The following is a 19,257-nucleotide window of genomic DNA, read 5'->3' as shown; positions in this document are numbered from 1 at the left end:
GAACGGAGGACTCTGAAAATTCTCACAGCTCTTAGTCGACATGAGGGTGAGTAGACAATGAGTGAAATTTGAATTTTGGGTGAACTATCCCTTTAATCCACAGCCTTCATGTCTCTGTTCTACTGATGTTGATTGTGAACAATGAGACGGAGCCGGACCGGAGCCTGAGTTCTGCCTCCCTCCAGGTTCTGGTTCTGGTCCGATGGGTCTCTGCTGACCAGACCAACGTTTCCTGCTGCTGCTTCACATTAAAAGCCTCGAGCCGGAGACGTTTTATTGTGAAGGAGAAACAGTTATTAAATGTTATTAACGTTTATGAATGTTTTGTTTCGTCTCGTTTCTTCTTTGTTCGTTTGAAACGTGTTGGGTCTCATGACGGCGTCGGTCTGAGGAGAAACTCATCACATCCAACTACAACTTTATTAAACTAAAACAAGGAAACGCAGCAGCTGTGTTTTATTGAGTCTGATCGTAAAATATAAATATGAAAATGTATAAATTATAAATATAAATGTATAAATATTGGACCTGAGCTGCAATTTGTCTCCTGACTTCATCTAAACGCTCTGGGGGCGGGGCTTCAGACAGATCCTCCAATCACCATGCAGAAGCCGCGGCGTCCAGGCCCCGCCCACCGCAGAGACGCTGGTTCACTAACACTGAGTCAATATTGATCCACGTTCAGTCTGACGCAGTTATTGATCAGTTGGATCGATATCAGATCAACACGGCTGATCTTTAAACGTGAACTCTTCACCGAGTCACGTGGGGGCGGAGACTGGGCCGCTGTCACGTGATCCGACAACTCTGTCCACAGCGCGAGCGGAACCAGCAGGTGAGTGTGTGTCTGTCTGTGTATTCATGTGTGTTGTTTCACCGAACCAGGCTCACGAGCTGGTCCCAGTACGGAGAAGAGTGACGTCACCAGGTAACTCGTGTTTTTCCGACCCAAACTCGTAACTTCCCACCTGTGAACTGAGCTCAGTATTAACCGGTAACTTGCCTGTAACGCTGCAGAGTTGTAACTTGAAGCCTGAACGCACCAAAACTAAAACACGTTAAACAAACCGAGTAGAAAACTGCGGTGATTCAAAGTCCGAAGTTCGATTCCTGCAGCGTCAGCAGCGACGAGTCCGAGCTCAAACCGGAGTAACGGAAGAGTAACGTGCAGTAATGATGATACTGGAGTATTACAAGTAAAATAGGTAGTTCACGTGCAGGAACTCTGAGGTTAATTGTTAAAACTGTGTTCGTGTTACGTCATCAACCATTCAGTCAAAGGTCAGTGTCCAGTTTACTGCAGTGAAGTTAGTTTTAAGTTGGATATTTGACAGATATTCGCTCTTTCTCAATAGCCTACATTAAAAATTCATAGAAAATATAAGATGTGTTCAAATGCAATAAAAACAGGTGTGTGTCATAGATGAGGCTTAGCTCTACCATCCTGTGTTGATTTTGAGCCAACAGGTCACATGACCTGGGAGTTATTGAGCTATAATGCTCATATTTACACCTATAAAATATATTAAAAATTCACATAAAATATTAAATGTGTTTAAATGCAATACAAACATGTGTGTGTCATAGAGGAGGCTTAGCCCTACCGTCCTGTGTTGATTTTGAGCCAACAGGTCACATTCATTTTTTAAATATATTTTATACAGTAAATATGAGAGTTAGAGCACAATAACTCCCAGGTCATGTGACCTGTTGGCTCAAAATCAACACAGGACGGTAGGGCTAAGCCTCATCTATGACACACACCTGTTTTTATTGCATTTGAACACATCTTATATTTTCTATGAATGTTTAATGTATTGAGAAGGAGCGAATGTCTGTCAAATATCCAACTTAAAACTAACTTCACTGCAGTCACCAGTTTAATGTATAATAATAATAATTAAATGAGAATCTATAGTAGTGCAGTGCTGGTGTAACCTGTACTCTCTATAGAGTAGTAATCTATTACAGACCGATGTCAGTAACTTTATCCTCTTTACTGTGGAGCAGCAGCAGCAGCAGCAGCAGCAACAGCAGCAGCAGCAGCAGCAGCAGCAACAGCAGCAACAGCAACAGCAGCAGCAGCAGCAGCAGCAGCAGCAGCAACAGCAACAGCAGCAGCAGCAGCAGCAGCAGCAACAGCAACAGCAACAGCAGCAGCAGCAGCAGCAGCAGCAGCAGCAGCAGCAGCAGCAGCAGCAGCAGCGCCACCTGCTGGTACATGATGAGCAGAGTTTATAACAACAGCAACAGTTGTTGTACTGAGACTCACTTTGTGTTGTGTTGATGTGTGAACACTAGGAAGGGTTTTATTGTGTCTTATTGTGTTATTGTTTAGGCTACTAGAGAACTTCCTCTGGGAAACTTTAGGGTTAAGGGAGCGACTTCCAGACAGAGTTGTGTTTTATTGTGTTTTATTGTGTATTATTGTGTACTGTGACATTAATGTATATTTATATATATTTATGTATCTGCTCCAGTGTCGGTATTTGACTGTGACGTGTTGTTATTATAGAAACAGGTGACCCGATTCCTGCTCAGTGATTGGTCGACGCAGCCAGGTGAAGATGTCATCCGTGAAGGTGGAGTCTGTGGTGAAAGTGAGCGCTCTGATTGGTGAAGGGCCCGTGTGGGAGGAGCCAGAGCAGACGCTTCTGTTCGTCGACATCAATGGGAAGAAGATCCATCGCTGGAGTCCGGAGACCAATCAGATCCAGACAGTGGAGACAGGTCGGCCAATCAGCACGCAGGGAATATCTGGCTGAGCTCATTGGTCAGTTTGAGTTCACCTGTCTGTCTGTCTACCTGTCTGTCCTCAGCTGACACCGTGGGCTTCGCAGTTCCTCGGAGGTCCGGTGGTTACGTGGCAGGCGTTGGACGCAGCATCGTGGCTGTTGATTGGTCGACTCAGGCGATGACATCACTGGTGGAGGTGGATGAGGACAAACCCAACAACCGACTCAACGACGGGAAAGTCGATCCGATTGGACGGTTGCTGGCAGGTGAGTCTGGTCACGCCTCTGGTCACGTTTCCCTGTTGCCGTGGTAACAATGATGTGTCCCAGGTACGATGGAGGCGGAGCCAAAACTGGACGTGAAGAGTCAGCAAGGCTCGCTGTACGCCGTGACCTCTGACCTCACCGTGACCAAACACCTGAGCCAGGTAGCTGTCTGTCTGTCTGTCTGTCTGTCTGTCTGTCTGTCTGTCTGTCTCTCTACCTGTCTCTCTACCTGTCTGTCTCTCAGGTGGACTGACCTGTCTGTCTACCTGTCTGTCTCTCAGGTGGACATTTCCAACGGTCTGGACTGGTCTCTGGATCAGAAGACGTTTTTCTACATCGACAGTTTGTCTCTGACGGTCGACGCCTTTGACTACGATTCACACTCTGGTTACCTAGGTAACAGTGTATATTGTTTATTCTACACGCCATTCTGGTTACCTTGGTAACGCCATCTTGTTCAAAACAGAATTGTTAAAAGTGTGTGTGTGTGTGTGTTGTTGCCTAGGTAACCGGCGTGTAGTGTACCGTATGGAGGAGGGGGAGGGGTTTCCTGACGGGATGACGGTGGACGCTGAAGGTCGTCTGTGGGTCGCCTGTTACGCCGGAGGACGAGTCATCCACATCGACCCTGCTACTGGTTAGTTACTGGTTAAACTAGTTAGTTACCTGTTAAACTGGTTAGTTACTGGTTAAACCTGTTAGCTACTGGTCTGTTACTGGTTAAACGGTGGACACTGAAGGTCGTCTGTGGGCCTGTTACGCCGGAGGACGGGTCATCCACATCGACCCCGCTACTGGTTAGTTACTGGTTAAACTAGTTAGTTACTGGTTAAACTGGTTAGCTACTGGTTAGTTACTAGTTAAACTAGTTAGTTACTGGTTAAACTGGTTAGCTACTGGTTAGTTACTGGTTAAACTGGTTAGTTACTGGTTATTGGTTAGTTACTGGTTAAACTGGTTAGTTACTGGTTATTGGTTAGTTACTGGTTAAACTGGTTAGTTACTGGTTAAACTAGTTAGTTACTGGTTAAACGGTGGACGCTGAAGGTCGTCTGTGGGTCGCCTGTTACGCCGGAGGACGAGTCATCCACATCGGCCCCGCTACTGGTTAGTTACTGGTTAAACTGGTTAGCTAATGGTTAGTCACTGGTTAAACTGGTTAGTCACTGGTTAAACTGGTTAGTTACTGGTTAAACTAGTTAGTTACTGGTTAAACTGGTTAGTTACTGGTTAAACCTGTTAGCTACTGGTCTGTTACTGGTTAAACGGTGGACACTGAAGGTCGTCTGTGGGCCTGTTACGCCGGAGGACGGGTCATCCACATCGACCCCGCTACTGGTTAGTTACTGGTTAAACTAGTTAGTTACTGGTTAAACTGGTTAGCTACTGGTTAGTTACTAGTTAAACTAGTTAGTTACTGGTTAAACTGGTTAGCTACTGGTTAGTTACTGGTTAAACTGGTTAGTTACTGGTTATTGGTTAGTTACTGGTTAAACTGGTTAGTTACTGGTTATTGGTTAGTTACTGGTTAAACTGGTTAGTTACTGGTTAAACTAGTTAGTTACTGGTTAAACGGTGGACGCTGAAGGTCGTCTGTGGGTCGCCTGTTACGCCGGAGGACGAGTCATCCACATCGGCCCCGCTACTGGTTAGTTACTGGTTAAACTGGTTAGCTAATGGTTAGTCACTGGTTAAACTGGTTAGTCACTGGTTAAACTGGTTAGTTACTGGTTAAACTAGTTAGTTACTGGTTAAACTGGTTAGTTACTGGTTAAACTAGTTAGTTACTGGTTAAACTGGTTAGTTACTGGTTAAACTAGTTAGTTACTGGTTAAACGGTGGACGCTGAAGGTCGTCTGTGGGTCGCCTGTTACGCCGGAGGACGAGTCATCCACATCGGCCCCGCCACTGGTTAGTTACTGGTTAAACTGGTTAGTTACTGGTTAACTGGTAAGTTACTGGTTAAACGGGTTAGTTACTGGTTAAACTGGTAAGTTACTGGTTAAACGGGTTAGTTACTGGTTAAACTGGTTAGTCACTGGTTAAACTGGTTAGTTACTGGTTAGTCACTGGTTAAACTGGTTAGTTACAGCTTAGTTACTGGTTAAACTGGTTAGTTACCGGTTAAACTGGTTAGTTACTGGCTAAACTGGTTAAACTGGTTAGTGGTTAGTTACTGGTTAGCTACTGGTTAAACTGGTTAGTGGTTAGTTACTGGTTAAAGTCACTGGTTAGTTACTGGTTAAACTGGTTAGTCACTGGTTAAAACTGGTTAGTTACTGCTTAGTTACTGGTTAAACTGCTTAGTTACTGGTTGGTTACTGGTTAAACTGGTTAGCTACTGGTTAGTTACTGGTTAAACTATTTAGTTACTGGTTGAACTGGTTAGTTACTGGTTAAACTATTTAGTTACTGGTTGAACTGGTTAGTTACTGGTTAAATGGGTTAAACTGGTTAGTTACTGGTTAGTCACTGGTTAAACTGGTCAGTGGTGTCGTATATATCATAAATGTTTTTAAACTGGATTTTAAATGTTTAGAGTTGGGTCTGATGTCAGTTTTGCTGGTCGACCACGTTGTAGCGGGTAAACTTAAGTATTACTGAAGTATGACTGAAGTATTACTGCGTTGTATTGTGTAGTGAGAAGACTAAACCACTGGAGCAACTAGTAACCAGGTAACTAGTGAGTAAACCTGAGTAACCAGGTGCTGTCATGTGACTAAGCTGACAGCGTGGTAATGATGTCATAGCATGGTGATGATGTCATCGGTCCTCAGGTGTGCGGCTGGCGACCGTCTCCCTCCCAGTGAAGAACATCACTTCCTGTTGTTTCGGCGGTGCGGACTACGCTGACCTCTACGTGACCTCGGGCAGTGGGGGCCTCAGCCAATCAGAGCTCAGCCAGCAGCCGCTCGCTGGACACACGTTCAGGGTGGGTCGAGTTCAGGTTCAGGGTTCACCTGTAGCGCACCTGTGATGTCAGTGTCAGTCACACTGTGTGTGTGTGTGTGTGTGTGTGTGTCTGCAGGTGACAGGCCTTGGGGTCAAAGGTCGACCTTCAAACTGTTTCTCTGGGTGACGATGTTCCAGCCAATCAGCGCGGATCCCGGGCAGGAAGTGAGGGCTGTCAGCCAATCAGAAACAAGGACATCCACGAGCCAATTAGATTAACCAAACTCATGAATATGTAAAAATCAATAAAAGAAGATGAATGTCAGAAGTGTAAAGATTTGTCTCTATGGCAACGACTGATGGTTTGATTGGCACCAGACTTTTATTGTGAAATACTTCCAGGAAACAAAGTGTGCTTCAGCCTCCGAGGCGTGAAGTGCAGCGCCGAGGCGAGACGCTGAGGATTGTGGGTAATGTATTAAAGCAACAGAGGTCATGTGACAGGGTGCGTTTAATTCTCACACCAGGGGCAGAATCACCAGCAACAAACACGAACAGTACGAGCTACAGCGTCTAGAAAACATATGTACACATAGAAAAGTTTGTGCTGCTTCACATCTTTGATGGGGGGGGGGGGGGGGGGGGGGGGGGTGTCCCTCTGTCCTGCTTTGTGCATTTTGTCTCAGGGACGGACGTTGCCCAAACAAACAGGGACAGTGTCACTGTCCCCGTCTCTTCAGGTTCTGTCCTCGTTTGTCCAGATTTACCTTCGTCAGGTGAGAGCTGGACGCTGTCTGTTAGCCTGTTAGCTAACTGTTAGCCTGTTAGCTCGCACCATGACACAGAAGAACCTCTCAGACACGGACAGGTGGCGTCCAGGTGGCGTCCAGGTGTGTCCTGACCAGAGCCTCAGCAGCAGAATCTCTTTCTTCATGTTGGAGGAGAGTGAGTTCTCCACGTGTCGTCGTTACAGCGACGCCTCCAACTACAGGTCAGTGACACTCGACAGGAAAACAGGTTTAAGATGCTGCTGCGATTCTGGTGCCGCAAAGAGGTTAACTAGATAACCAGCTAACCGGTTAACTAGATAACCAGCTAACCGGTTAACTAGATAACCAGCTAACAGGCTAACTAGATAACCAGCTAACGGGTTAACTAGATAACCAGCTAACAGGCGAACTAGATAACCAGCTAATGGGTTAACTAGATAACCAGCTAAACGGTTAACCAGGTAACCAGCTAACCGGTGAACAGCAGCGGTTCAGTGGCGGCGGTTTGTGATGAACAGAGTCTGGCGCTAACACCTGATGCTGACACCTGATGCTAACACCTGATGCTAACACTTGAGGCTAACACCTGATGCAAACACTTGAGGCTGACACTTGATGCTAACACCTGATGCTAACCCTTGATGCTAACACTTGATGCTAACACTGTTAGCGTGTCCAGACTCGGCCTCTGCTGATTGGTTGAGTAGAACACAGTAGAACACGATGTGGTGAAGTGGAACCCTGTACAAGAACCAGTTAACGACACGACTGAAGGAACCCAGAACCACAGACCTGCTGACCCAGAACCAGGACCAGAACCAGGACCAGGACCAGAACCGGAACCAGACCCAGACCCAGGACCAGGACCAGAACCAGAACCAGAACCAGTTGATGTGTCACAGCTAGCGCCCCCTGCAGGTGAACCAGGACCACCTGAGTCCACAGGTCAGAGGTCAGAGGTCTGGGGTCAGGGTGTCAGTGCCCGATCGGTACCCGGAACACGATCCGTTCCAGACGCTTCTGCGCATGCGCACGCACATCCTCCCTTCTCTAAGTTCATGACAGACACCGCGGATATGCATGAAAACAGAGACGTTCTTTGTGAAAAACACAAGCACGTTGCAACGAATTCCCCTCTGTTCTATTTCTGATTAGATTAAATTAAATTAAATTTATTTTTATTTAATGTAGATGATCAGTTAATTGTAAAACATTTATTTATTGATGTAAATGTGGTGATTTCTGCTCCTCTGACCAGCTCCTCCTGAAGCTTCACTTTTCATTTACACAAACTAGTCACTGAGACCATAAATTAATCTGCTTGCTTTCTCCACCGGCGTGACGACGTAAGCTGACCAGTCGATCACAGGTTCGATCCCCTCAGCGGGCCGCTGCTGCCTCTAAGATGAGCCGAGCAGCAAGCTAGCTCCCGGTGGCTGCTCCCAGCTAGCTCTGCACTTCTCCCAAAACCTCAGAGCAAACTTCCAAACAGACGTCAGTTGGATAAACTGACCATAGATAGGACTCTAAACTGTGACTTTCTCGCATTAAGTTACGTTTTAACAGCGCTACAGCGACTTTTGGCTGCTCTATCACTAAGCTAGCAGTTAGCATTGCTGGCGCATGCGCAGAAGCGTCTGGAATGGATCTTGTTCCGGGTACGGATCGGGTACTGACACAGGGGTCAGAGGTCACGGGTCCGGTGGCGTCCGGGCTCCTCGTCCTCGTCCGTACAAACAGAATAAAACAACAAATCGTGATGTCGACAGTTCACATCGATCGATCAGAAATGTTCAAAGTGCTAATTGGTCCCATTGATTAGAAGTGGGCGTGGCCAGTTGAAGACGCTCGCCGTCCTCAGTAGTGCTCCTCGCTGTGGGCGGGGTCGCAGAAGAAGCGAGAGCTGCGTTTGGCCGATCGGGCCGTGAAGGGGACGGTCTTCAGCGCTGCAGGTAAAACCAGATGAGACAGCCAATCAGACGACAGAGAGGGAACACGTGGCGTGAACAGCCAATCAGACGACAGAGAGGGAACACGTGGCGTGAACAGAGCGCCAGGACGCAGCGTCTACCTGTGATGATGTCCTCGATGGCGCCGTCCTTCCCCTCGTAAACATGGCGACTGTCTTTCCCTTGTTTCCGTCTCAGCTCAGTGAGGAGCTCCTGCTGCTGCCGCTTCCCCCTGTGGGAGGGAGACTGGGGGACGGGGTCAGACGTCAGGGGGCGGGGTTAGAGGTCAGGGAGGCAGAGTCAGACGCTGACGTGACTCTCAGCTGTGAACACGGCGGCGTGCGCGGCTCTTACCTTGGTGGCCTCCTCCTCCTCCTGCTGCTCCTCCTGCTCCAGCTTCTCCAGCAGCATCTGCTCCTGGCGCCGCCGCTGCTCGTTCTCCTCCTCCGCCAGCTGCACACAGGAAACACAACACATTAGGGCTGGGAGAAAAAATCCATTCACATAAATATCGCAATATCTTTTTTGACGATTTTTAAATCGATTTTTTAAAATATTGTGCCATGTGCATTTGTTAGCCTTTTTTACATACAGAGAGTACAGGTTTTGAAAAGGGTTTAAGTTCACTTTATAATGGAGTATGTTAATTAGGGCTGGGAATATGATATGCTTTTCTCCCGATCCGATTCTTCTACGATTTTTGGGTGGTGATTCGATTTAAATTGCAATTCTACATTATTGCCGATTCTCTCGATTTTTAGTCTGCATTTTTAACATTTATCTGCACACAAATACTGTAGGAGCCTATAAATTAACATCTATAAAGTGAACTTAAACCCTTTTCAAAACCTGTACTCTCTGTATGTAAAAAAGGCTAACAAATGCACATTGCACAATATTACCCCCCCCCCCCCCCCCCCCCCAAAAAAAAAAAAGATAAATAAGATATTGTGATATTTATGTGAATCGATTTTTTCTCCCACCCCTAATGTTAATTTATAGGTTCCTACAGTATTTGTGTGCAGATAAATGTTAAAAATGCAGACTAAAAATCGAGAGAATCGGCAATATTGTAGAATCACAATTTAAATCGAATCGCCATCCAAAAAATCGTAGAAGAATCAAAAAGCATATCGTCCCAGCCCTACAACACATGCTCGCTGTGGGTGGAGCTACAACACATGCTCGCTGTGGGTGGAGCTACAACACATGCTCACTGTGGGTGGAGCTTCAGACCAGGGGGCGGGGCCTGTGGCGTTCTGTTAAACTCACCCTGTATGCTTTAATGAAGCGAACAAAGATGGGGAAGAAGACGGACGGCGGCATCGTCTTGGAGCTCTCGCCGAAGAACTTGACCACGTCCTCGAAGGCGTCCTGAAGGACACATGGCCGGTTAGCACGTTAGCACATTAGCTGGTGAGTGTGTTGATGACCTGTGTGTGTGTGTGTGTGTGTGCGCGCTCGCCTCTGCGATGCGTGCGTCCTCCTGCAGCTTGCTGAGTCGGGACTCGTGCCGGCTGATGAAGTCTTTGAGCGTGGCGTTGTGCTGCACGCTGAACTCCCGCCAGGTGAGCTCCATGCCGCGCTGCAGGTCCTTCACGTCACACAGCACGTTCTCCAGGCTCACTGCACAGAGAGGACACGCTCTGATTGGCTGACAGGACAGACGGGGCTGTGCTGTGCTCTTTTTTTTAATTTTTTATTTAACCTTTATTTATCCAGGAAGAATCCATTGAGATTTAACAATCTCTTTTTCAAGGATGTCCTGGTCAGGAAGTACAGATACAAGCCAACATACACAACAAGATCAAGGTAACAAAGAGACATCAAAATGGGGCGGTGCGTGGCGCAGTGGTTAAAGCGACCGCCCCATGTAGAGGCTACAGTCCTCAACGCAGGCATCCCCGGTTCGAATCCTGCCCTTTCCTGCATGTCATTCCCCCTCTCTCTGCCTCCCCCTTTCCTGTCTATCTATACCAAGGGCGTCAGTTTACTTTGAAAAGTGGTGGGGACAATGACCATATGACACAACATCTATGCGCATCGAGGGTGAGTGAGAAACAGAAACAGCGGGTGCACCAGATGATTGCCAACTGGCAAAAACTGAAGCAAGACGGTTATAGAGAGGAAAAACACACAATATACAATATATGTCCAAAAGACTTTGTCCCGTCGTCACGACGTGAGTGAGGAAGGATCTGATGGTGGCTCAGGTTTAGTGATGAGGAACTGTCACTGTCAGCAGCTGCTCCAAACAAACACGTTACAAACTTTATTTTGAAGGGACAGATTAGATGTTGATTTCGTTAACAGTGACTTTGCACCCAAACATTAAGCATAGGCCTATATCGGGTGCTGTCTCATTCAGTACAATCGAAACGAGTGGAGGACGCGCTGCAGTTCGGCGTCTGTTCCATTTTTCACGCGAGCCGTGAGCGCCGTTGTCAAGCTGGATAGACGCATCGTACCAGACAGGAAGTCGGGCACAGAAAAGGCGAGAGAATCCGGTCAGTTTTCAAAATAAAATGATGATTACCGGTAATGAAGTTGTTGCTTGTCCGTCTACACATATTTGTCAGTTGCGTCTGCACACGACACACACACACATCCATACATACATACAGAGCTAGAGACAGACCTGCAGGGTTTCCCGCAGCGCTTTCCTGTTAAGGCGGCCGCCTTAACAACAAAGAGCTGCCGCCTAAACTAACGTCTTAAAAAAAATAAAAATGTAGCGATATTCTTCGCCGCCGCCGCCGCCCCCGTCGGACGAGCGCCTTCATTCATCTCCGCATCCTCTCACACACATACACACCACAGAGAAGCGCGCATGCATAACAGCAGCGCACGTGGCGAAACTTAATACGGCGCGCCGAACCCCCCCCCCCCCCCCCCCCCCGGACGATCGATCAATGGAACCCCCCCCCCGTCAACAGGACAGACACCACCTTAACTAACACATTTTCTGGGGGAAACACTGACCTGTGTGTGTGGAAAACCGAGTACAGACGTGGTCGATGTTTTCCCGGCGAGGAGAGAGCAGGAGAAGCTGCTCCCTGTGTAACCAGCCAAGCTGCGAGGACGCGCGCAGCGCCCGCTCCGGGCTGTTATAACTACTTTAATCAAAGCTACATTGTTGCGAGTCGGCTCCGGCAGAGGCTCTGCGCCGTGCACACTGTTTCAGCTGCCTATTTTGTCATAGTTTATCAACGTTTTTCGCCATTCTTCTTTAGGATAATGTTAAGTTCATTTTGTGGTGGGGACAAAATTGTTCTTGACAAAAAGTGGTGGGGACATGTCCCCAGCGTCCCCAGCGTAAATGACGCCTATGATCTATACTATGGCTATCAAATAAAGGCATAGAAAAAGCCAAAAAATATCAAACATCAAACGAGCAGCACAATTACAGAATTAAATTGCCACAGGTGCAGCTGGTGACTAAAGGTTCTGAGATTGTGTGTTTGAAGCCAGAAAGAGGGATGAGACTAGAGCCCAATCTCATCCTGGCTTGTAGGTCATTCCACGACCATGGCCCAAAGTGAGAGAGGGTCTTCATCCCTAACTCGGTCCTCATATGGCGGACCTTAAATCGCAGCCAACTGTTGGCTCTAAGATTGTGTGTCAACTGGACAGCAATAAACTTAGAGCAGATGTAGTGCAGATGTAGAGCAGATGTAGGTGTACCAGTGCAACAACCTTCCAGTATTAACTCATTGAGTGCCAGCCCTTTTATAAAATGCCAGCGTTTTGGGGCATTTTGAGTAATATTTCAAGACCCAGAGAATATTTTATACTATGACTCTGAAAACTCCAAACAGCTCAAAGGAAAGAGGAGACTCTCTATTTAACTAGGGAAAAAAAACATTTGTTTGTACCTTGTTCCATTCTTGATTTATCTTAAGTTGAATAGAGCCTGGTTGCACCAAAAAGACCAGAAAAATGCATTTTTGTGAAAGAGAGTCTCTCAAGAAAAACAGTGATTTATCCGTTTTAATTTTGGCTTCAAAAACATGTAAGACATCTGAAAATGTCCTCCTGCTGCATCCCCTCGTCTCTGAAGGAGGGAGGGAGACGTCATGGTGTCTTCAGCCTCTGTGCTGGACGCGGCCGCGGCATCGACTCACCGCGCTGATCTTTCGGCTCGTCGTCATTATATTCAGGGTCGGTTTCAGACAGCAACTGGTGAAACTGACATCGCGATTCACTTTTGCTTTCGCTTCGGCATTTTGGTGCTGATCATCTAGATGAGTTTACCTTTCCTGCCTCCTCCGATCACTTCATGCTGGAGCTATGCTAATAGCATCCGTGGCTAAGCTTTCCTCCAGCTCCACGTTACAGTTGTTCCAGGCTCTGCCCGTCGTTTTCCTCTAGAAATAGAAACTTTTCCCAACTTTTTTATCTCCGTACCGATCGCGCTCGTCTTCTCCTTCTTCTTCACTTCTTGCTCTGATCTACAGTCTTCTTCGTTCTACACATCCCAGAAACCACAAAATTACTCACAGTGTGCGCGACAGCGCCCCATTTACCAGCCGCAGAAAACTGCATTTGACGTATATGGACGTCATTGGCACTCAAGCGTTGGATTTTGATTGACGTACATAGACGTCAATGGCACTCAAGCGTTGGATTTTGATTGACGTACATAGACGTCATTGGCACTCAAGCGTTGGATTTTGATTGACGTACATAGACGTCAATGGCACTCAATGAGTTAAGGCAGGAAATCCTGTAAGTGTGTATAAAGTGCAATGGTGGGTTCTGAAGGCGGAGATTTAAATCTGTACAAAAAACTCACTATGAATTTCAGTTTTTTTGACAAGTAGGAGATGTGATGCTTGAAATTCAAGTCCTTGTCTAGCCAGATGCCAAGATATTTATATCTTGGCTCTGATTGGCCGACAGCCTCACCTGCCGCGGCCTTGTCGACGTAGTGCAGCTCGTTGTAGAACGGAGACACGACGGGATATTTGTCCCTCACCACGTTGGCGATGTAGTGAAGCAACGTCTGTTTCCTGTCGGTGGACTTCGTCTCCAGGAGCTGGACACACGGACACACACGTCAGGACAGGTGTGTGTGTGTGTATGTGTGTGTGTGTCTGTGTGTCTGTGTGTGTTACCAGGTCCAGACTCTGCAGCTTGAACCCGTACACCGCTCCTCTCTTGCTGCTGTTCATGTAGTTCCCCAGAGCCAAGATGATCTACGACACAGTCAGTTGCATCATCGCTCATGTTGATGACATCACAGAAACAGATGACATCAAAAAAAAAGAAAAAAAAGAAAAGAAACAGATGACATCACAGAAACAGATGACATCACTCACCTCCAGGATCTTCTTCAGCTTCTGAGACGACTTTATCGAAACTGAGGCGGCGATCATGGCGTGAAGTTGCTACGAGGAAGAAGACAGAGACCGGTCAGAGTCCACACATCTGTCTGTCTCTTCCTGTCCGTCCACATCTGTCTGTATCCCCAAGACAAAGCACCCCAGTGACCCCAACGACTTCCGTCCCGTCGCCCTCACCTCACAGGGAATGAAGTGGTTGGAGAGACTGGTACTGCACCGTCTGAGGTCACAGGTGCAGCAGACTCAGAACCCACTCCAGTTCGCCTACAGGGAGAGGATGGGGGTGGAGGATGCTGTCCTGTATCTTCTCCATCGGACCCACTCTTACCTTGAGGAGGGAGGCTGTGCTGTGACAATTCTCTTTTTTGACTTCTCAAGCGCGTTCAACACCATTCAGCCCCAACTACTACGGGGAAAACTATCCACCATGCAAGTGGAGCCACTCCTCATCTCCTGGATAACTGACTACCTGACTGACAGACCGCAATTTGTCAGGATCGGCGGCGGCAGCATATCCAGCACCACCACCAGCAGCACAGGAGCTCCACAGGGGGCCATGCTGTCCCCCATCCTCTTCACCTTGTACACTGCTGACTTCCATCACAACTCTGAGCTCTGCCACATACAGAAGTTCTCGAACGATACAGCAGTTGTTGCGTGTATCAAGGGAGAACGAGGAGGGAGAATACAGGGAACTGGTGAGCAACTTCGTGGGGTGGTGCCAGAAGAACCTAGCCTCGTAAACCAGCCTCTCGCGGAAATGCATTTCATTTCATTTCATTTCATTTCTCAGGAGAGTCTGGCCTCATTCCCCCTGTAAGCGTTTGGGGTGGGCGGGAGTAGTAGCGTTGACAGACAACCCCATTCAGCCAATCAGCAAGTTGGTGTAGTGACGGGGCTTTGCACCAGTCGGTCCCTGATTAGCCAACGTGCTGTGTCAATCACAGCGGCGACGCTGATTGGCTCGGCCTTCTGAGGGTTTCAGGCCAAACGCTTACAGTGGGAATGAGGCCAGACTCTCCCTCGGAGATGAAATGAAATGCATTTCCGGGAGCGGCTGGTTTACGAGGCTAAGAAGAACCAGCTGCTCTTGAAAACCTCCAAAACAAAGGAGATTGTGCTGGAAGTACTATGGCGCCAGCCCCCCACCTCACTCCCTGTCTGCATCGAGGCTGAGACAGTCGAGATAGTGCCCTCCTACAAATACCTTGGACTCATACTGGACAATAAACTGGACTGGACTCAGAACATTGATCACCTCTACAGGAAGGGCCAGAGCAGGCTCTATTTCCTGCAGAGGTTGGCACCGTTCAACATCTGCACTAGAGCACTGGAAAAGAGAGTAACGACACGCATTGGTCCAATGGAAGCGCCTCCTGGTGGAGGAATATGGGAATTGCAAAAGCGCCCAAGAACTGACATCTCTGCATTGTTGGTGAATGAGCAGTGTGGTATTTTCAATAATTTGAGGACATTTATAGGTCACCCACGTTAATAACATCATTTAGGATCCTTTACAGATGAATATTAACACATAGGCGAGTAAAAAAAAATAAAACTGTTGTTTACATTAATGTTTCAATCTACATTTTGTAATAAACAAATTATAAGTATAATTTGATATGACCAAGACACCTAGAAACAAAAACACGGCCGTTTTCATCAATTTACAAGCAGGGCAACACACATACATTGGAGTAAATGGGTTTTCTGGGCGCTTTTGCAATACCCATATCCTGCCACTAGGGGCGCAAAACCCTTACCACGGGAGTCAGTGGTGGTGTTGTTACTCTATTTTCCAGTGCTCTAATCTGCACCAAGCTCCTACAGATGTTTTACAGCTCTGTAGTGGCTAGCGTGCTGTTCTTCGCCGTGGCCTGCTGGGGCGGCAGTGGCAGCAAGAGGAACATCCAGAGGCTGGACAAGCTCATCGAAGAGGCAGGCTCCGTGGTGGGCCTGAAGCCGGACTCTGTCGAGGAGCTGACGGAGCAGAGGACACTGACCAGACTCAATCATGAACAATGCCGACCCCCCACTGTGCCTTCAACCAGCAGAGGAGCACCATCGGCAACAGACTGCGGTCACTGAGCTGCTCAACAACAAGATACGCAAAGTCGTTTGTCCCTCGAGCCATTAGACTGCACAACTCCCTGAGTGGGAAGAGGAGGCGGGGGAGGATGAGGAGTAGACAAGTTCTACCTCGTGTTATTATTTTTTAGCTATTTATAATCTGTTTTTATTGTCTATCTATCTATCTATCTATCTATCTATCTATCTATCTATCTATCTATCTATCTATCTATCTATCTATCTATCTATCTATCTATCTATCTATCTATCTATCTATCTATCTATCTATCTATCTATCTACATCTGTCTGTCTCTTCCTGTCTGTCTCTTCCTGTCTGTCCACACCTGTCCGTGTCCAGCTGTGTGTCTTACCGGGGTCAACATCTGGACGTTGTCGGTGAAGTTTCCCATGAAGGTCATGATGGACATGCGCTGGCTGAGCCTCTCGATGCGACTGAACTGCATCATGAAGCGGTCCTCATCGCTCAGCGCCTCCAGAGGTTTCCTGTCCCTCTCGTATTGCCGCAGCATCTTCACCTCCGCCTCCGTCGGCAGGAAACGCATCAGACACTCCACGAAGTCCACTCTGACGGTCCGCAGGTCGAAGCTGCAGCCACCACAGGACGCTTCAGTGATATCATCAAACAATTCACCAATAGGTTTCCGTCTCCACTAGAAACGTGCATGTAACCCTATGTCGTCATGGAAATGTCTCAAATATCTAAAACTGTTTTACGCTCATGCGGTGGTTTGTCCTCCATGGAAACACAAGACGCTTACGTCCATCTTTGTCAAAGTGAAGTATCGCGGGACGAGAACTTAAAAGAATTATGGGATATTGCAAGATTTTACAGAGTTACGGCTCATTCGCAAAACAACATTCACACTGCAAAAACTCAAAATCTTTCCAAGAATATTTGTCTTATTTCTAGTCAAAATGTCATTTCTAGTCAAAACAAATCTGATTATACGTAAAATCACATAAAAAGTAGCTTGTTTTTAGACACTTTTTACTTCTTTCAAGCAGATTTTCACTTAAAATAAGTAGAAAAATCTGGTAGTGGAGCAATTTTTCTTTCTTATTACAAGCACAAAAAACTTGCTTTCTCTGGCAGATTTTTCTACTAACTTCAAGTGAAAATTTGCTTGAAAAAAGTAAAAAAATGCCTAAAAACAACTTTTTATGTGACGAGTCTTATTTTAAGTATAATGAGATTTGTTTTGACTAGAAATGAGACATTTTGACAAGAAATAAGACAAATATTCTCGGTAAGATTTTGAGTTTTTGCAGTGCAATGGAAACATCTGCAAACAGAAACTGGACTTCTGAGAAAACCTGAGATACAAAATGGCCATGATGTTGGCCAACCTCTTTCTGACACGTGTAAGTGTTGACCCTTGACCTACATGTGGATGGCTCTGCAGATGACCTCTGACCCCTGGCCGGCCTTCCTCAGCGTGATGGCCAGGTTCTTGGCTCTGTTCGCCTCCAGCAGAGAAACTTTAGACGCCGTTTTCTGTGGAAGTTTCTGTCGAGACAGAGTCAAGTCCACGGCCGGACCCTGAGCCTTCGTCTTGAAGAGCTCCTCAAACTCCTCCACGTTCAGGTCCTGAGAGACAGACAGGCGGTCAGACAGACAGACAGGTGTGTGTGTGTGTGTGTGTGTGTGTGTGTGCGTGCGTGCGTGTGTGTGTACCACCTGCAGGATGGACTCGTCATCGATGTCGTTGAAAACCGTCCCATTGATCTGACTCGGCTTCAGAGCGACCCAGTTCAACACCGGCATCCGGAACTTGGTCTGGATCGGCTTCTTGATCTTCACCGCTGCATGAGACGGGTGAGACGGAGACGGGTGAGACAGAGACAGGTGAGACAGGTGAGACAGAGATGGGTGAGACAGGTGAGACAGGTGAGACAGGTGAGACCGGTGAGACCGGTGAGACAGAGACGGGTGAGACAGGTAGAGACGGGTGAGACAGAGACAGGTGAGACGGGTGAGACAACAGATGTTGAACTTACAGAACAGCTTGAGCGCCCCCTCTGTCAAAGAGAAACAACAGATCAATACGTTAAGTTCTAACTGTGATTGGCTGAGAGACAGCTGATTGGCTGATTGGCTGACAGCTGATTGGTGCAGCCACTGACCTGCGAGTCCAGAGTTGAAGATGACGGTCGGCGAGCCGCCACAGCCGGGGAGGGGTGGGGCCACCGGGGGGGGAGGGGGGGGCATGGGGACGGAGGAGGAGAGTTCACTGGTCCGACAGGGAGGTGGAGGTGGAGGGGGGGGAGGAGGGGGAGCGGGGGGGGGAGGGGCGGCGTACGGCCCGTTGGACACTGTGGACAGAAGAAGAACAGGAAGTGATGTCATCTGTCACCTAGCAACCAGGTGAGTGGTGGAGCTGGAACTCACCTGAGCCGGGCATCGGCGGTGGAGGGGGTGGAGGGGGGGGGGCGGGCAGCGTCGCGCTGTGATAGGCCAGAGTCTCTGGGCTGCAGAGAGAGAGGGGGGGGGCGTGGTCACAGTGAGACACCGTAAAACGTTTTCTACTCCGGTCTTACCTGGGGGAGGACAGGGTCTTACCTGGGGGAGAGGTTGGGGCAGGGGGGAGGGGAGGGGGAGGCGGAGTCGGCCACGCCCCCATCCCCCTCCCCTCTCTGGGGCTGCGGCGCTCCGGGTCCTCCGGCTTGTTGCGCCTCCTGCGCCTGGCGCTCCAGACGGCTCTGGCGCCGGATGGTCTGGTCCTTCTCGCGGACGATGCGCCGCAGCGTGTGCACCTGCGTGTTGGCGCTGGCGTACACGTCCTGCTCAGGGGGACAGGGACATTCTCATCATGTGGTCAAACAGCATCATCATACAACAGTGTCTGTCTCCATGGTAACTGACCCGGAGCTGATCCAGCTCCTTGTTGGTTTGCATCAGCTGCTTCTCCAGCTCCACGATCTTCAGCATGGCTTCGTTCTCCACGTCCAGCAGACGCTCCGACATCTGGGGACAGGTGAGACGGGTCAGTCAAACATCTGTTCCCACATCTGTCTGTCACCGTCCGGCGCCCTAACCCTAACCCTCTGTCTCCGTCCGTCTGTCTCACCGTGCTCAGGTTCTCCTCCAGCTCCTCCACTCGCTCCAGAGCCGCCGTCTTGGTCTCCGCGTCCTCCAGCAGCGTCCCCACGTCAAACACGTTGTCCAGGTACGCCTGGATCTGCACCTGCAGCCGGTCGCTCTCCGTG

General features: G+C 48.3%; 2 protein-coding genes across 3 annotated transcripts in view; one reads left to right on the top strand and one right to left on the bottom strand.

Annotated features, from left to right (window-relative positions):
• The first annotated feature begins 628 nt into the window (after nt 1–628).
• rgn (regucalcin) lies at nt 629–6,222 on the top strand. Of its 2 annotated transcripts, none has more exons than XM_083991756.1 (8): nt 629–835; nt 2,516–2,730; nt 2,820–3,002; nt 3,066–3,163; nt 3,284–3,398; nt 3,508–3,639; nt 5,780–5,934; nt 6,031–6,222. In XM_083991756.1, the coding sequence occupies exons 2-8, from the start codon at nt 2,568–2,570 to the stop codon at nt 6,079–6,081; spliced, it is 897 nt and encodes a 298-aa protein (XP_083847882.1). In that variant the 5' UTR covers nt 629–835; nt 2,516–2,567; the 3' UTR covers nt 6,082–6,222. The 2 variants fall into 2 exon arrangements, with proteins under 2 accessions (XP_083847882.1, XP_083847881.1); XM_083991755.1 differs by having other exon boundaries at nt 834–928.
• Nucleotides 6,223–6,367: 145 nt separating this feature from the next.
• The window catches only part of fmnl2b (formin-like 2b), a 20,483-nt gene continuing 7,593 nt past the window's right edge, over nt 6,368–19,257 (bottom strand). The window contains 17 exon segments of the mRNA XM_083992035.1: nt 6,368–8,610; nt 8,736–8,859; nt 8,968–9,066; nt 9,886–9,987; nt 10,079–10,239; nt 13,522–13,651; nt 13,731–13,811; nt 13,935–14,003; nt 16,401–16,635; nt 17,436–17,857; nt 17,860–17,997; nt 17,999–18,397; nt 18,400–18,426; nt 18,429–18,519; nt 18,611–18,831; nt 18,914–19,015; nt 19,119–19,257. The exon segment at nt 19,119–19,257 is cut by the window's right edge and continues 11 nt beyond it. Of these exon segments, the coding sequence (XP_083848161.1) occupies nt 8,522–8,610; nt 8,736–8,859; nt 8,968–9,066; nt 9,886–9,987; nt 10,079–10,239; nt 13,522–13,651; nt 13,731–13,811; nt 13,935–14,003; nt 16,401–16,635; nt 17,436–17,857; nt 17,860–17,997; nt 17,999–18,397; nt 18,400–18,426; nt 18,429–18,519; nt 18,611–18,831; nt 18,914–19,015; nt 19,119–19,257 (2,629 nt within the window). The 3' untranslated portion in view covers nt 6,368–8,521.

This window comes from Trachurus trachurus (genome assembly GCF_905171665.1).
Source record: "Trachurus trachurus genome assembly, chromosome: 2".
Classification (NCBI taxonomy): Eukaryota; Metazoa; Chordata; class Actinopteri; order Carangiformes; family Carangidae; genus Trachurus; species Trachurus trachurus.
The sequence above is the reverse complement of the archived record's forward strand: the minus strand, read 5'-3'. Positions and strand labels throughout refer to the sequence as shown.